The sequence below is a fragment of the Dermochelys coriacea genome, chromosome 7, assembly GCF_009764565.3.
Source record: "Dermochelys coriacea isolate rDerCor1 chromosome 7, rDerCor1.pri.v4, whole genome shotgun sequence".
Taxonomy (NCBI): Eukaryota; Metazoa; Chordata; order Testudines; family Dermochelyidae; genus Dermochelys; species Dermochelys coriacea.
In genome coordinates, this window is record NC_050074.1 from 955,513 (window position 1) to 971,220 (window position 15,708).

Genomic DNA, 15,708 nt, shown 5'->3' on the forward strand with positions numbered 1-15,708 from the left:
ATCGAGGGACGTGATCGTTCCCCTCTATTCGACACTGGTGAGGCCTCATCTGGAGTACTGTGTCCAGTTTTGGGCCCCACACTACAGGAAGGATGTGGATAAATTGGAAAGAGTACAACGAAGGGCAACGAAAATGATTAGGGGTCTAGAGCACATGACTTATGAGGAGAGGCTGAGGGAGCTGGGATTGTTTAGTCTGCAGAAGAGAAGAATGAGGGGGGATTTGATAGCTGCTTTCAACTACCTGAAAGGGGGTTTCAAAGAGGATGGCTCTAGACTGTTCTCAATGGTAGCAGATGACAGAACGAGGAGTAATGGTCTCAAGTTGCAATGGGGGAGGTTTAGATTGGATATTAGGAAAAACTTTTTCACTAAGAGGGTGGTGAAACACTGGAATGCGTTACCTAGGGAGGTGGTAGAATCTCCTTCCTTAGAGGTTTTTAAGGTCAGGCTTGACAAAGCCCTAGCTGGGATGATTTAACTGGGACTTGGTCCTGCTTTGAGCAGGGGGTTGGACTAGATGACCTTCTGGGGTCCCTTCCAACCCTGATATTCTATGATTCTATGATTCTATGACTGCTGAATTGGAATTAATTTGCAAACTGGATACAATTAACTTAGGCTTGAATGGAGACTGGGAATGGATGAGTCATTACACAAAGTAAAACTATTTCCCCATGGTATTTCTCCCCCCCACCCCACCCCCCACCGTTCCTCTGATATTCTTGTTAACTGCTGGAATTAGCCTACCTGCTTGTCACCATGAAAGGTTTTCCTCCTTCCCCCCCCTGCTGTTGGTGATGGCTTATCTTAAGTGATCACTCTCCTTACAGTGTGTATGATAAACCCATTGTTTCATGTTCTCTGTGTGTGTGTATATAAATCTCTCCTCTGTTTTTTCCACCAAATGCATCCGATGAAGTGAGCTGTAGCTCACGAAAGCTTATGCTCTAATAAATTTGTTAGTCTCTAAGGTGCCACAAGTACTCCTTTTCTTTTTCCCTTTTCCAGATCATTAATGAATATGCTGAACAGCACAGGTCGCAATGCAGATCCTTGGGGGACCTGCTGTTTACCTCTCTCTATTGTGAAAACCAAACATTTATTCGTACCCTTTGTTTCCTATCTTTTAAACAGTCACTGATCCATGAGAGGACCATCCCTCCTGTCCCATGACTACATAGTTTCCTGAAGAGCCTTTGGTGAGGACCTTGTCAGAGGGTTTCTGAAAATCCAAGTACACAATATTGATTAGATCACCCTCAAATAATTCTAGTAGAGTGGTGAGGCAGGATTTCCCTTTACAAAAGCCATGTTGACTCTTCCCCAATAAATTATGTTCATCTATGTGTCTGACAATTCTGTTCTTTACTATAGTTTCTACCAATTTGCCCAGTACTGAAGTTAGGTTCACTGGCCTGTAATGCCCAGGATAGCCTCTGGAGCCCTTCTAAAAAATTTGCGTTACATTAGCTATCTGGTCATCTGGTACAGAGGCTTGTTTCAGCAATAGATTACATACCATAGTTAGGTTTCAGAGTAGCAGCCGTGTTAGTCTGTATTCGCAAAAAGAAAAGGAGTACTTGTGGCACCTTAGAGACTAACAAATTTATTAGAGCATAAGCTTTCGTGAGCTACAGCTCACTTCATCGGATGCATTTGGTTTTCCACCAAATGCATCCGATGAAGTGAGCTGTAGCTCACGAAAGCTTATGCTCTAATAAATTTGTTAGTCTCTAAGGTGCCACAAGTACTCCTTTTCTTTATACCATAGTTAATAGTTCTGCAACTTCATAGCTGGGTTCTTTCAGAACTCAAGTTGGATATTAGGAAAAAAATTTTCGCTAGGAGGGTGGTGAAATACTGGAATGCGTTACCTAGGGAGGTGGTGGAATCTCCTTCCTTAGAGGTTTTTAAGGTCAGGCTTGACAAAGCCCTGGCTGGGATGATTTAGTTGGGGGTGGGTCCTGCTTTGAGCAGGGGGTTGGATTAGGTGACCTCCTGAGGTCTCTTCCAACCCTGATATGCTATTATTCTATGACTCTTGTGTGAATCCCATCTGGGCCTGGTGACTTATTACGGTTTAATTTATCAGTTTGTTCTAACACCTCTTCTATTGGGCAGTACTTCAGATTTGTCTCTCCAAAAGGATAGCTCTGATGTAGGATCTCCCCCACATCCTCTGCAGTGCAGACCAATGCAACAAATTAATTTGGCTTCTCTGCAATGGCCTTGTCTTCCTTGAGTGCTCCTTTAGCATCCTGGCTGTCTAGTGGCCCCACTGCCTGTTTGGCAGGCTTCCTGTTTCTGGTGTGCTTAAAAACATTCTTACCCTTTTTTGCTGCATCTTTTCTTTAGCAAGTTGCTTCTCAAGTTCTTTCTTGGCCTGCTGTATTATCCTGTTACACTCAACCTGGCAGAGTTTGTGCTCCTTCTTACTATCCTCACTAGGATCGGACTTTCACATTTTAAAGGATGCCTTTTGCCTCAATGGCATCTATTACTCTGCTGTTTAGCCACGGTGGCACTCCTTGGTCCTCTTATTGTCTTTCCTGGTTTAGGGTATACATTTCATCTGATCCTATATTATGGCATTTGTAAATAGTCCCCATGCTGCTTGCAGGGATTTAACCCTTTTGACAGGTTTCAGAGTAGCAGCCGTGTTAGTCTGTATTCGCAAAAAGAAAAGGAGTACTTGTGGCACCTTAGAGACTAACAAATTTATTAGAGCATAAGCTTTCGTGAGCTACAGCTCACTTCATCGGATGCATTTGGTGGAAAAAAGTGTTCATCCACCAAATGCATCCGATGAAGTGAGCTGTAGCTCACGAATGCTTATGCTCTAATAAATTTGTTAGTCTCTAAGGTGCCACAAGTACTCCTTTTCTTTTTGCGAACCCTTTTGACAGTTCCTTTTAATCTCTGTCTAACAAGGATCCTCATCTTTGTCTAGTTAAATGGTACTGCGATGGGGTGCTTTGTCACCATCCTGGTCAGTGGGTCAGTAGCGTATTCCTGCTGCAGTACTCTTTAGTCACACATCAAATTTCTATCCACAGATTCTGTGGTTCAGTTTGTTTGATATAAATTGTTTACTGTATTTGACACTCTGCTTTCTTTAACGTAATGCCACTCCCCCACCAGCACACCCGACTCCGTCATTCCTGTATATATTATACCCTGGTATGACCCAGCCCACTGATTATCCTGATTCCACCAAGTTTCCGTGATGCCTGCTAAGCCACCCTGACTTCATCAGCCCACTGCGCACTCAGGGGGCTGGGGGCAAGGAGGCACCTGTTCCAAGAGAGCCCCCATTAGATCAGCCACTTGCATCATCACACGTGTTGGAACGCTGGCCTTCCTGTTAAATATGCACAGCCCGACAGGACAGACCGACCGAGTCAAGTCCCTTGGAAGCCAGGAGATCCAGTCTACATTGCTACAGTACCTTGCAGGCACGAATTCGCTCTTCATCCTTTGCCCCTTCTACTATTCATGTCATCCCAAGTAGCAAAAGAGCTGGCCTCACATCCAGGGCATTTGATGCATGTACCCAGCATATCTCCACCTATCCGTGTTTAACACCAGCTTGAAAGGAATGTTTGTGAGCTCTCATCCCCACTGTGAGAGCTTCACGGGGGCGTTATTTGCCCTGCCGTGCTATCGCCCTTTCATTGACTGTGAAGCCAACAGGCCCTCTCCTCACATGCAGCAAACACCTGGTATTTAGCTCAATGATCAAAATATGGCAGCTTAGGGCAGGGCTACATCACAAGTGAAGGTAGAGGAGTAGTGCGGGCAGACACACCTGGGCTAGCTCTCACCTAGCGAGCACAGACATGGTGGCAGGGATTTCACTGCAGGCTAGCTGCCCTGTAAGGGAGTGCGGTGTAGGTGGTCTGGCCTAGAAGTCACAGCTGGCTGGGGTCTGCACATCAGGGATGGTACTTGCTGAGCAGCAGTTGGAGGAATCGCAAGAGCCAGGTTCGGTAAACAGCGAGGCTAGGCTCAGAGGGCGGGGCTCAGAGACAGCGCCAGGCTTGGCGCAGAGAGCAGGGCTCAGAGATCGTGCCAGGCCGGAGCCAGGGGCAGAGTCAGGCTGAGATCAGGAGACAAGGTCAGGTCTGAAGTCACAGCAGAGCAAAGTTTATGTGGTTACCCAAACAGCTTCCTGGTCTGACCCCTGGAGTTACATAGGGTGCTTGGCCAGAAGGCTGAAAGACACCGTCACTCTGGGGCTTGTGGGCGGCACATCCTGGCTGTGGCTTGGTGGGAACACTAGCTGGCCACTGACCCTTATGTGCCCCAATACCAGGGACCCAGAGTATGGGCATGTACTCAGGCAACTAGCCCACACCACAATAGCTATGTGATTTTTGTTACCTGTACTAGCTAAATGGGTATCTAGCTAGCATTGTGGGTTACACTAGATGACAGCGGTCCCTTCTAAAGCTATGGTTCTATGATTCTATGCCTCCCTGCACTACAGTTACCCTTAATCCCTGTGCATTGACAAATGGCTAGGACCAGGGTACTGCTGTTATTATCTAAGAGGAATTTCCTACCAGCAAATGAATGAATTCTACAGACTGGTCCAGTTATAGCGCAGACTTGCCTTTAATCCAAATCTTTTGCTAGTCTTGGCCTTTCCTACTACAGTGATTTCACAGGTTGTTCCATGCCACAGTTCAAGATCACTTACAGCTTGTCAACACAGGAGTGAAATAATTTTTAATCCTTGTAGAGAATACGTGGAAATTGGGATCCCAAACTTGGAGCTTAACAGTTTTATATACTTTATTCCCAACTACAGCAATCCTTTGTTTGTAGGTAGGACAAGGCTACAGAGCTGTGGGAAGGAGGGAAAAGGGAAATGGGGGGGTGGGGAAAGTATCTTCCTTTTGACTAGCTAAGAGATGCACAAGAGGAAAAAGAGTGAAACTGAACAACCAGACCAGAGAATTAAGGTTATAGGCTAGTTATCTCAACCTCAGTCCTTGGCAAAATCATGGGAAGGCTGATACGGGATGCACTCAGTAAAGAAATAAAGGTTGGCAGCATAATTAATGCCAATAAACATGGTTTTATGGAAAAGAGGTCTTGTTAAACAAACCTGATTTTTTTTAAACAAGATTACTCGTTTGGTTGATACAGGTAACTGTGTTGACCTAATAGACTTCTATAAAACACTGCACTTAGTTGCACATGAGATTCTGATTAAAAAATTAGCACTACTGAAAATCAGTATAGCATATATAAGATGGGTTAAAAACTGGTTAATTGATAGATCTCAAAAAAGTAATTGTAAATGGAGAATCATCATCTAAGGGAGTATTTCTGGTGGGGTCCCACAGGGATCTGTTCTCAGTGATGTGGTATTCAAAATCTTTATCAATAATCTAGAAGAAAATATAAATTCATTGCTGGTAAAGTTTGCAGATGACACTAAAATTGGTGATAAATATTGTTGGAGACAGGCCAGTTACACAGACCAACCTGGTTTACTTGGTAATGTGGGTTCATTTGAGCAAAATGCATTTTAACGTAACGAAATGCAAGGTCATACATCAAAGAACAAAGAATGCAGGTCACACTTACAAAATGGTGGATTGTATCCTGGAAAGCAGTGACACTGAAAACAACCTAGGGATCATAGCAGATAACCAGCTGAACATGAGCCCCCAGGGACATGCTGTAGATAAGGGTGCTAACTCCAGCCTGATATATATAAACAGGGGAATACCACATAGCAGTACGGAGGTGGCAGTACCACTGTATATGATATTAGTGAGACCATTACTGGAATACTGCGTCTAGTTCTGGTGCCCACACTTCCAAAAAGGAGTCAGAAAAGAGCTAAAGGATTGATTCAAAGTCTGGAAAACAGGCATTCGAGTGAGAGACTGGAGATGCTCAATACAGTTAGTTCATCCAGGAGAAATCTGAAAAGGAGGCAACTTGATCATGGTAAACAAGAATCTACATAGTGTGAAGACCCAAGCCAGTTGGGTACAGCAGAGGAGCAGAAGGCAGATATACTGGCTACTGGATAAACAGTTTTCTGTTCCTTGACTGACCAGAGCAGCTGCTGCTCCAGGGTAATGAGAACACCTGACTCCAATTGACCTGCAAAGAGTCAGGTGAGGCCATTAAGCTAATGTGACCACCTGACTCTTATTAAGGCCCCTCTGACAATATAAAAGGGCTCACTCCAGTCAGGTAGGGAGGACCCAGAGAAGAGGAAGTGTGGATGAAGGACTGGTTAATGAAGACATCCTCAAGTCATTAGTAAGGGAGCCCTAAGGTAAGGGAGAAGCAGGAGAGCTGTGGGGAAATGGCCCAGGGAAATGTAGCAACTCTGGCAGTAAAAGGTTGGCTGCAACAGCTGCTACCATTAGGATCCCTGGGCCAGAATACAGAGTAGGGGGTGGGGGTGGGTTTCCCCCAACCCACCACTACAGAAACACCTCCTGGAATGGGAAAACAGGCCCCTGTCAGGACAGGAGGCTAAACTGTTTTGGCATGAGGCCATAGGAGCAACAGAGACTGTGGGAACTCTCTCACCAACCTCCATTACTGGCTTATGACGAAAAGGGCTCAGTAGACTGTATCCCTGGCCCTAGAGAGAGAAGGGCTACGTGGAGGGTTGCAGTGAGCCTCTGAAGCTAGCGTAAACCGCCTGGAAGTGCGGGACGCACGGGGACAAGGTCGGAACTCTGCCACAATAGGAAAGATACTGAATAGTAAACAGCTGTTTAATCTAGCAGAAAAAGACATGAGGAGCTCCAGTGGCTGGGAGTTGTAGGTAGACAAATTCAGAATAGTAATAACCCAATTTTTTAACTGAAGGTAATTAAACCATTGGAACAATGTAGCAAGGAATATGGTGGATTCTCTGTACCTTGAAATCTTTAGAGCTAGAAAGATATCTAGTCTGGATTTAACAGAAATTATGGTCTTGATGCCAGATTTATTAGGTGAGATTCTCTGGCCTCTTACGTAGGAAGTCAGAATAGTTGACTATAATAGTCCCTTCTAGTTCTAAAGATCTAAGAATAAAGAGAGGGATTTAAAAGTGAGAGGAAAAAATAATAAAACTGAAACATAGAAACTGATCTGTATAGAAATCCAGACACTGAGGGCTGAGAAAAGAGAGGGGAAAACCCTAAGATTTGCGCAAAGAAGTTGAAAGTATAAAATGAATGTTGAATTACAAAGACGACAACAACAAAAACCCAAAACAAACAAAACCAGACTCTAAAGAAACTAAAACATAGAGGAAAAAGTGAAAAACAACAGTGAAGAATCCACAAGGCATCACTGCTGTGCAAGGGAGGGTAAAAAACCCACCATAGTAGAAATCATAGAAACAGAGGACTGGAAGGACCGTAGTAGGTCATCTAGCCCCTGAACTGAAGCAGGACTAAGTATAAGCCTGTGTACACTCTGAATTTTAATGATTGGTTAAAAACCCATCTGAAGTTTTCATACTGCAAAATGTAGTGTGGGATAAAGCTGCCTTTCTGTGTTCTCAGCCAGCATGTCCATGCAGCCTCAGCCCTGCAGCTCAGCAAAGCTGTCTTCCAACTCAACTGCAGTGATGCCATGGAAGGCAGGTCAAGCAATTCATTCCACCCAAGCCTGCCTCCTGGAGAAGACTCATTTCCAGCATGTATATGAATGAAATGTAATATTCCAAGATGCAGAGCACTCTTCCTATCGCAAAACAGTCTTGTCTGAGTAGTGATAATGCTGACTGACTTGAAAGCTGGTCTCTCTCACCAGCAGAAGCTGGTCCAGTAAAAGATATTACCTCACCCACCTGTCTCTCTCAAAAAAGATAAGAAATATGAGGAACGCCAAGAGGAGATCTTGGCACCACCTACCTGGTGTAGCTCAGGTGTCTGCCCCTTCTGGGCTACCTCCACCTCGCATTCCTGCTCTGTCACTGTGACTGTTATTTGTATTGCCGTAGCACCTAGGATCCCCTGTCATGGATGGGCCAGGACTGCACTGGGCACTCTACAAACACAGAACAAAAGATGTTCCCTGCCTCAGGGAGCTTACAATTTACGGTATAGGCCAAGAGACGACAGCTGGATGCAGACAGACTGATGGGAGAGTACAAGGAAACAATGAGATATATTGGTCAGCATGACAGGCAGTGGTTTCAGCAACCAGTGGCCTAACCTCCGTCAAGCTTTTTGTAGGCCTCATGGCAAAGGAGAGTTTTTAGGAGGGACTTCATGGAGGATTGCAGATGTTTATGGGGAGTTCCTCCCAGGTGTGAGGGGAGCAGGGGAGAAAGCACAAAGATTCTTATTTGAAAATGTAACAAGTGGGAGATGGAGGTTGGCAGCATGGGCTTATCGGAAGCAGCCGTTGGCCTCTCAGTAGTAAATGAGAGGTGATAAGTCAAGAAGGGCTTTGAAAATGAAGACAAGTAGCTCATGTTTGATGTGACAGAAAGATGGAGCCTGCGAGGGATGCAAAGAGAGGGGTAACATGGTCAGAGACAGGAACGGAGAATGGTCTTTGCAGCAGCATTCTCAATAGAGATGCGTGGGGCAAGGCTGCATTTGTCAAGCCCAGAGAGAGGAGTGTTGCAGTAAGTGGGACACATGATGATGAGAGTTTTAGCTGTGTGGATGGATAGGAGAGGGCATTTAAACCATGATTTGAGGACTTCAATAGCTCAGACATGGGTGAGGTTTTTCATAGGAGTGGGTGGGTGAGATTCTGTGGCCTGCGCTGTGCAGGAGGTCGGACTAGATGATCAGAACCGTCCCTTCTGACCTTAGTATCTATGAATCTGCCAGGCCAGGTCTGTGCTAAAAAGTTAGGTTGACCCAGCTAGGTCGCTTAGTGTGAAAAATCCACCACCCTTGAGCTACATGGTTAAGTTGACCTAACCCCCGGTGCAGACAGAACCCCCTAGACCTAACCCCCTAGATCGACAGAAGAATTCTTCCATCAGCCTAGCTACCGCCTCGCCTCTCAGGAAGGTGAATTAACCACAGCAATGGGAGAGCCCCTCCTGTCACCATGCTGCAGAGGTGGGCAAACTACAGCCCAGGGGCCACATCTGGCCCTCCAGACATTTTAATCCGGCCCTTGAGCTCCCCCCGGGAAGCAGGGTTTGGGGTTTGCCCGCTCCAGCACTCCAGCCCCAGGGAGTGGGATTGGGGTCTTGTCCCACTCCACAAGGGTCCCAAAAGCAGTGGCACGTCCCCCTTCTGGCTCCTATGCTTAGGGGCAGTCGGGGCTCCGCACGCTACCCCCACCCCAGCATCTCCCATTGGCCGGGAACCGCAGCCAATGGGAGCTGCAGGAGCAGTGCCTGCGCGCAGGGCAGAGCCACCTGGCTGCACCTCCACCTAGGAGCTGGAAGGGGGACATGCTGCTGTTTCTGGGAACTGCGTGAGGTAAGCTGCAGGAGCTGCCCAAGGCCTGCTCCCCAACCTCCTCCTGTGCCCCAACCCTCTGCCCACCTCAGATCCTCCTTCTGTCTTCCGAACCCCTTGGTCCCAGCCTGGAGCACCCTCCTGCACCCCCAATTCCTTATCCCTAGCTGCTCCCCAGAGCCTGCACCCCCAACTGGAGCCCTCATGCCCTCCTGCACCCCAACCCCCAATTCCATGAGCATTCATTGCCCACCATACAATTTCCATACCCACATGTGGCCCTCATGCCAAAAAGTTTGCCCAGCCCTGCTGTAATGAGTGTCTCTACTGAAGCGCTACAGCAGTGCAGCTGCAACGTTTCTTCTGGAGACAGAGCCTGAGGATCACCGGATCACCAGTTAAGTCCCCCAGAGTAACCCTAAACTGCAAAGCTGCGCCCAGTTGACAGACTGGGGGTCGGCTAGAAAGAGCTACATGGCGAATTAACCTATTAGCCCAGAAAGCAGAGAAGGCCCAAGAAGGAAGCCCTCAGTGGGAGACAGAGACATTGGAAGTTTTTATAGTGGGGATGCGGAGAGCCATTGAACCAAACTGCAAACCCTATCTATGATGGAAACCACTTCCAGCCAGCCGCACCCCAGTACCAGCACCCCTGGCAGGAGGAGATAGACTGGCAGGCTTTTGAGAGTCAAAGCCAGGAGAGCTCTCTCTCAAGGGGAAGATCCCTTCGGTCTCCCCCCTCCGTGGCAGTGAGCTAAGGGGCACAGGTGCTGACTTTGTATTTCCCTGGGGGTGCTCAACCCCCGCTATGCCCCCTCTCCACCCCTTCCCCTAAGACCCCCACCCCCACCCCACCTCTTCCCACCCTATTCCGCCTCTCCCCTGAGCACATCCCACCCTCGCCTGCCACTGTATGGCGCTGAACAGCTGATCACAGCGGGAAGGAGGCGCTGGGAGGGAGGGGGTGGAGCTGATTGGCAGGGCTACCAGTGGGTGCTCCAGCCCCAGAGCACCCAGGGAGTCGGCACCTGGGTGTATATGTAATTACAGAGCTCCACCCATCTGTAAGGGTAATGGGGAGAACGCTGTAAATAAATTGCACAAGGTGTTTGATGAGCTCTCCAAGCGCTTTGTGGCTAGAGAAGAGAAAGGAGCAGAAGGGCTCTCTTGACTCTGACTCTCGGAAGCCTGCCAATCTCTCTCTTCCCCTTCCCCCAGCATTCCCTTCCCAATCTATCCATTAGGTACAGCTTTGCCCCTCAAGGTTATTCCGGGGAGGTTTAATTGGTGATCCAGTGATCACACTGCTGAACTGAGGTGTAAATTCTACCTCCAGGTGCTAGCTCTGATTGAGCTAGAGCATTGCCCCAGTGGTGCGTGAGGCCCCAAGTACATACCTAGTGTCTGACCTGCAGAAGTGCTGAGCACTGAGGAGCTGTGATTTGAACATAGCAAGTGCTATGTAATGCTAAGGACACTGAGGAATGCAGCAAACACCCTTGATGATATTCACGATTTATAAAATGGCTCCAATCTCATTTCCTCCTCCAGCTACTGCAGTGGCCTTCCAAGCATGGCATCATTTCTCCAGGGGAGATTTTAAATGGGTGGGAGCACCATTGGGAGGTCAGTGGTGTCACCTGCGGGAATATACAATTTGAGTATTGTCTAGGGTATTGCATTATAATGCCACACTACGCACCAGAAAAATCACATTGACTCTGCAACCTTAATGTTCATTTAATCTTCCAAAAGTTAGGAAATGCCAGAATTAAGTTTGCCTGTGTCACCTTTATCCAGCCGCTTTGTGTCTGTGCATATGATACTGTTTTGAATTACACAATCACACCCTATTTATCCCACCGGACCCCTGCCTCATTCAGTGCCCAGGATGGACTGTGCTCACTGAATGAGGGAGAGCTTTGCAGTGTGTCTGTTAGCTAATGACCCTCTTCTGTTTTCCAGATCTTGGTGTGTGGAGATGCTGCAGCAGCCGGTGGACAGCAATAGCAATCCCTGTGTGTTTCAGGAGAATCCCTGAGGCAGAAAGGAAATGTCTTAATCTATGTTATTACAGTTATATTTTATTGTCCTTCTTGGGCCCTTTTAATCGGGGTGTTAGGGGTACCTTGTAGAGCTGAGAGCACCTGAGTACTACCGCTGATGCTGCCACACCTGGAGGAGGAAGGAGGAAGATGTTGAGACGGAGATGACTTGACAGATGATAGAGTCAATGCTCTAGGAGTCAAAGCATCCCTGAGTGCAGAAGCATTGTGGGATTGCACTGGGAAGGACAACTGAATTAGTGCAGCTGCTATGCTAACACTTGGTGTCCACAGTGGCACCGCAGCAATGAAGATTAACCTCTTGATTGAGCACCACCATGTCAGCCTCACTTAGAGTGAACCCTGTGGTAGTGTGACTGTCCGTTTGGTAGCAACGGTGTCTGTGGATGTGTGCACTCTACCCCTGCCAGTGTGACCTCTCAAGTATGGTATGTGCTAAGCCACACTGAGCGGAGATTGCCATTTCATTTCTGTATAAAATGGTGCCCTCCGTGTAGTGACCTCGCCTGTAGGGTGTGTATGGCTGTGGGGTATGCATTCCCACCCCACTGCAGCACTCACACCTTGGAGACTCACTTAATCTTTTGTGTTGCTGTCACTCTCTGAGACATGTTAGTTCCTCAGAGGATGCTGCCACACTGATTGAAAATGTTACCTGTCACGTTCACCAAAGAGCATTAACACAGAACCTTACATTAGAGTTATAAAAAGTGATATCCCTCGTCATTAAATATCAGACAAGCTGAATAAAACTAATTATCCCAATTATATCATCTGTAGGAGACAAACTAGCTAAACAGCATCTGCCTGTTAACCCACAGCAATACAAGCATAAGCCTATCCCCTGAAATTACACATAAATTTGACATTCATGAAGAAATGGACTTGATAATCAAGTAATAGATAAACAATAAATATAGATTTATTTTGGAATGACAAAATGAGGCCATTTATATTCATGACAGCAGATCTCTTTCCTAAATATTGAAGTGTTTCATTTGTCAAGGCAAACCTGATTCTGAGATCAAATAGAATAAAATTACTTGAAGTGATCAAAACTTAAACTTGAGACTGGATGTCTTTCTAAAGGAGCTGCTATAATTCCATCAAGCTATAAGCTTGAGGCAGGATTCTTCGGGTGGAATTCTATGGCCTGGGTTATACTGGAGCTCAGAACTGGTGACCCTAATGGTCCTTTCTGACCTTAAAACCTATGAATTTGAAATCACCGTTAATTAGAAATACAAAAGTCTTTTAAACAAAAACAGACAGAACAAATGGTCTTTCTTGGCATCTTGTTTTATGGGTACCACCTTTCTAGCTTTTCTTTGAGGTCCTAATACACTAGAGACACACAAGATGAAGATTTTGATTAGCTAAGATATGCAGATGAGAAAAAAATGAGACAAACTGAAGAAAGTGACCAGAGAAATAAGCTTGAAAGGAGAAGAAATGCTATATCTGGTGAACACAACAAAAGGTACATTTCACACAAAAGGGATTTACCCAGAATAGGGCAAAAGACTTAAGGCTAATCTTAACTGTGTGAAGTCAATCATAAGAATTCCCATTCATTTCAGTGGGACCAGGATTTGGGCCCTTAGCCATCTGAACCACTCTAAAGAGAAAGAATGAAAAACTGAAATTAAAGCCCCAGGCCACAGACACTGTATTACACGTCTTTAAAAGTTTAAAATAGATTCCACTTCTAGATATAGTAACAATAGATTCAGCCGTGTTTCTGTGCCCCTTAGCCTGCTAGCAGTTTTCTCGCTAGTGGAAATTTAGGCAAGCATCACAGACCCTCTTCTGCTAAGCAAAGATAACAGCAATTAGAAAACAATGGCATTTCTGTTAAGAGCAGGGAGACACCAAAATATAAAAATAAAAAAGAGCACATCAGCTTGCCCAGGTGAATGGGAATCCTTGCCCCAGACCTCATTTCTGGACAGAATACAGCAACATATTATCATTTACAATACACAAAGCTTTCCAATGACAATTCAATGTAATTTAGGTATGAGTACATCTTGTATATTGCCAGAGGGGGCTGCCATGTGTATGTAAAAGACTTATCCCTCCATACAGGGCTCCAAGGTGCCATATGCTCAGTTATGTGCAATGTCTAAAGAGTGACAGAACTTGAGAAATTAAAAAGCCAACAGACCTAAAGGAAACACGGATTGAACTAGCCACACTTCTTTATACATCGGGAAAATCAAACAGAAAATGTCAATCAGAATAATCGCTATCAAAAACTAAGGAGCAAAATGTTGTATTCTTATGCTGGGCAGGGGCGAAAGAAAGACTCGACTTATTAGAAGCCATGGTGCTTGGGAGACTGAACCAGCTCATCTGTTTTTCACCCTTTATGTTACTCTCCCAGGGAGAGCAATCCCAGAAACAGAGAGTCCGTTTGGTATTGCAAATATCCACTCTCCTCTTATTTTCCAATATTTCCTTCCTCTTGGCTGCAAGCCATTCCAGGTTTTCATGAGAGTGGAGCACCGGCAAGGAGTTTTCTTTGTTTCTGTGTTGGGCCCTGCTTAGCTTTTGGTGACTGGGAGCTGAAGACACTGGGCCAGAGTTCTCTGAATGAAGCATAACTGTATCTGTGGGAGAATAATTTTTTCTGGAATCCTCCGACTCCATCGATCTGCTGGTCATTTTTTTCTTTAGACTACTGTCAGGACACTTGGAAAGGTCTCCTTTTTTCTTAGCAACGTACATTCTTTTCCTCACTGTTAATTTACTCTGGCGGGGTTTTTTGGTCTTTTCTTTTTTTAGTCTGTTTCCTACAACTGTGATATGCATCATGTTGTCTGTGACAAAGTCTTTGTCTCTTTGTCCAGCCAAATTGTTTTGTACGGGAGGGTGGCAAAGTTGGCTCTGATTTTGTTGTGAAGGAGTCACAGTTTTGATTCCCTTAGAGTTTTTCCCGATTACCTTCCTCAGAGGTATGGCTTGAGGTATTTCTTGAGTAAGCAGCTGATGTTTCTCATGACTATCCCCAAAAACATCAGTGTTGGAGAAGCAGGCACAAAGTGGATTATTAGCAGAGGGTTGCTTTTCTAAAGCAGACTTCATCTCTTGTATAGTCATGTTTTCTTTGCCTCGTGAAGCTGTAGTAGTGAGATTGACCTCCCTTCCAGCAGCTGTGTTTAAATAACTCTTGTGTATATCATCTTTAGCTATGTGATTCTTCATATGGGAATCTCCATGTCTATTTGCCATCGTCATGGTGCATGGCTGAGTCTGAAATGAACTCTTTCTGCAAACCCTCATGGTCTGATAGCACTGACAGCATGTTTTCTCCTGACTGATGAGATAGAGGTCCTGTAATATATCTGGAGAGGTCTGGGATGCATTATCCTTTATGCAACTGGGAAATCTGGAAGTGGAAATGAATGTCTGCAGTTCAGCTAAGATGTTGGGGAACGGTAGGTGATTTAACTGTTCACATAGCTTCTGATGTTGCTTATTCTGCTGAGATGTTAGTAGTTCCAGACTCTCCTTCAGTAACTGTAAATTGGATTTCACATCTAAAATCTCCGTATCTTTCTGGGGAAAGTTGTCAGCAGAGTAGAAATATTAGGCAACAACCACAAAATACTCCAACAGTAACATTCAAACCAAAACCCCTTTAGTATTAAATCTTAGATGGTCCACTTAGCTTTCATATCAACCCAAGTATCAGCAGTCTGGATATTTCTGTACAGAGCCATGTTTTTGAAAAGCAATATGATGGTAACATTTCTTTGGATGGGATGAATTTCTAATTCACTGTGGTGTCTCCCTATCATCATGAAGACAACATACCACAAGCTTATTGCTTGCCACAAACATACATTGTGGGGCCCTTCTGGGAATCCAGTTCCACCTATGCAGCTTAAAGTCTGACATTTCAATCTTGCAACTTTATGACAAGTCATATTTTGTTCCCTCTAAGTCCCTTGTTCTCTCCCTGAAGCCCTGTCTGACTTGACTTTCCACGAGAAGCACACCCAACCCTCTTTATTGGAGATGAACTGCACCAGCATTCTCCAAGCTGCCAGGAACCAGGCCCTTCCAGAGCACAGCTCCCATAGCATTGGGAAATGGGGCCACCACCTCACTGATGGCACTCAGAGTGGCACCTGCTATCCTGATGAACAAAATATCACGATCAACACCCCAGCTTGGATCCCTGCAGGGCAGCGTAATGCATGATTACTAGAAGGCAGAGTTAGCCTAGA

General features: G+C 45.7%; 1 protein-coding gene across 3 annotated transcripts in view; it reads right to left on the reverse strand.

Annotated features, from left to right (window-relative positions):
- Window positions 1-10,727: 10,727 nt before the first annotated feature.
- Window positions 10,728-15,708, reverse strand: part of IHO1 (interactor of HORMAD1 1) — a 33,496-nt gene continuing 28,515 nt past the window's right edge. For 2 of the 3 annotated variants that reach the window (XM_038410260.2, XM_038410261.1), the window contains exon 8: window positions 12,371-15,034. In XM_038410260.2, coding sequence (XP_038266188.1) covers window positions 13,706-15,034 — 1,329 coding nt within the window. In that variant the 3' untranslated portion in view covers window positions 12,371-13,705. Of the gene's footprint in view, window positions 11,048-12,370; window positions 15,035-15,708 lie in introns of those variants that run through there. The other variant, XM_038410264.2, reaches the window with a different exon arrangement.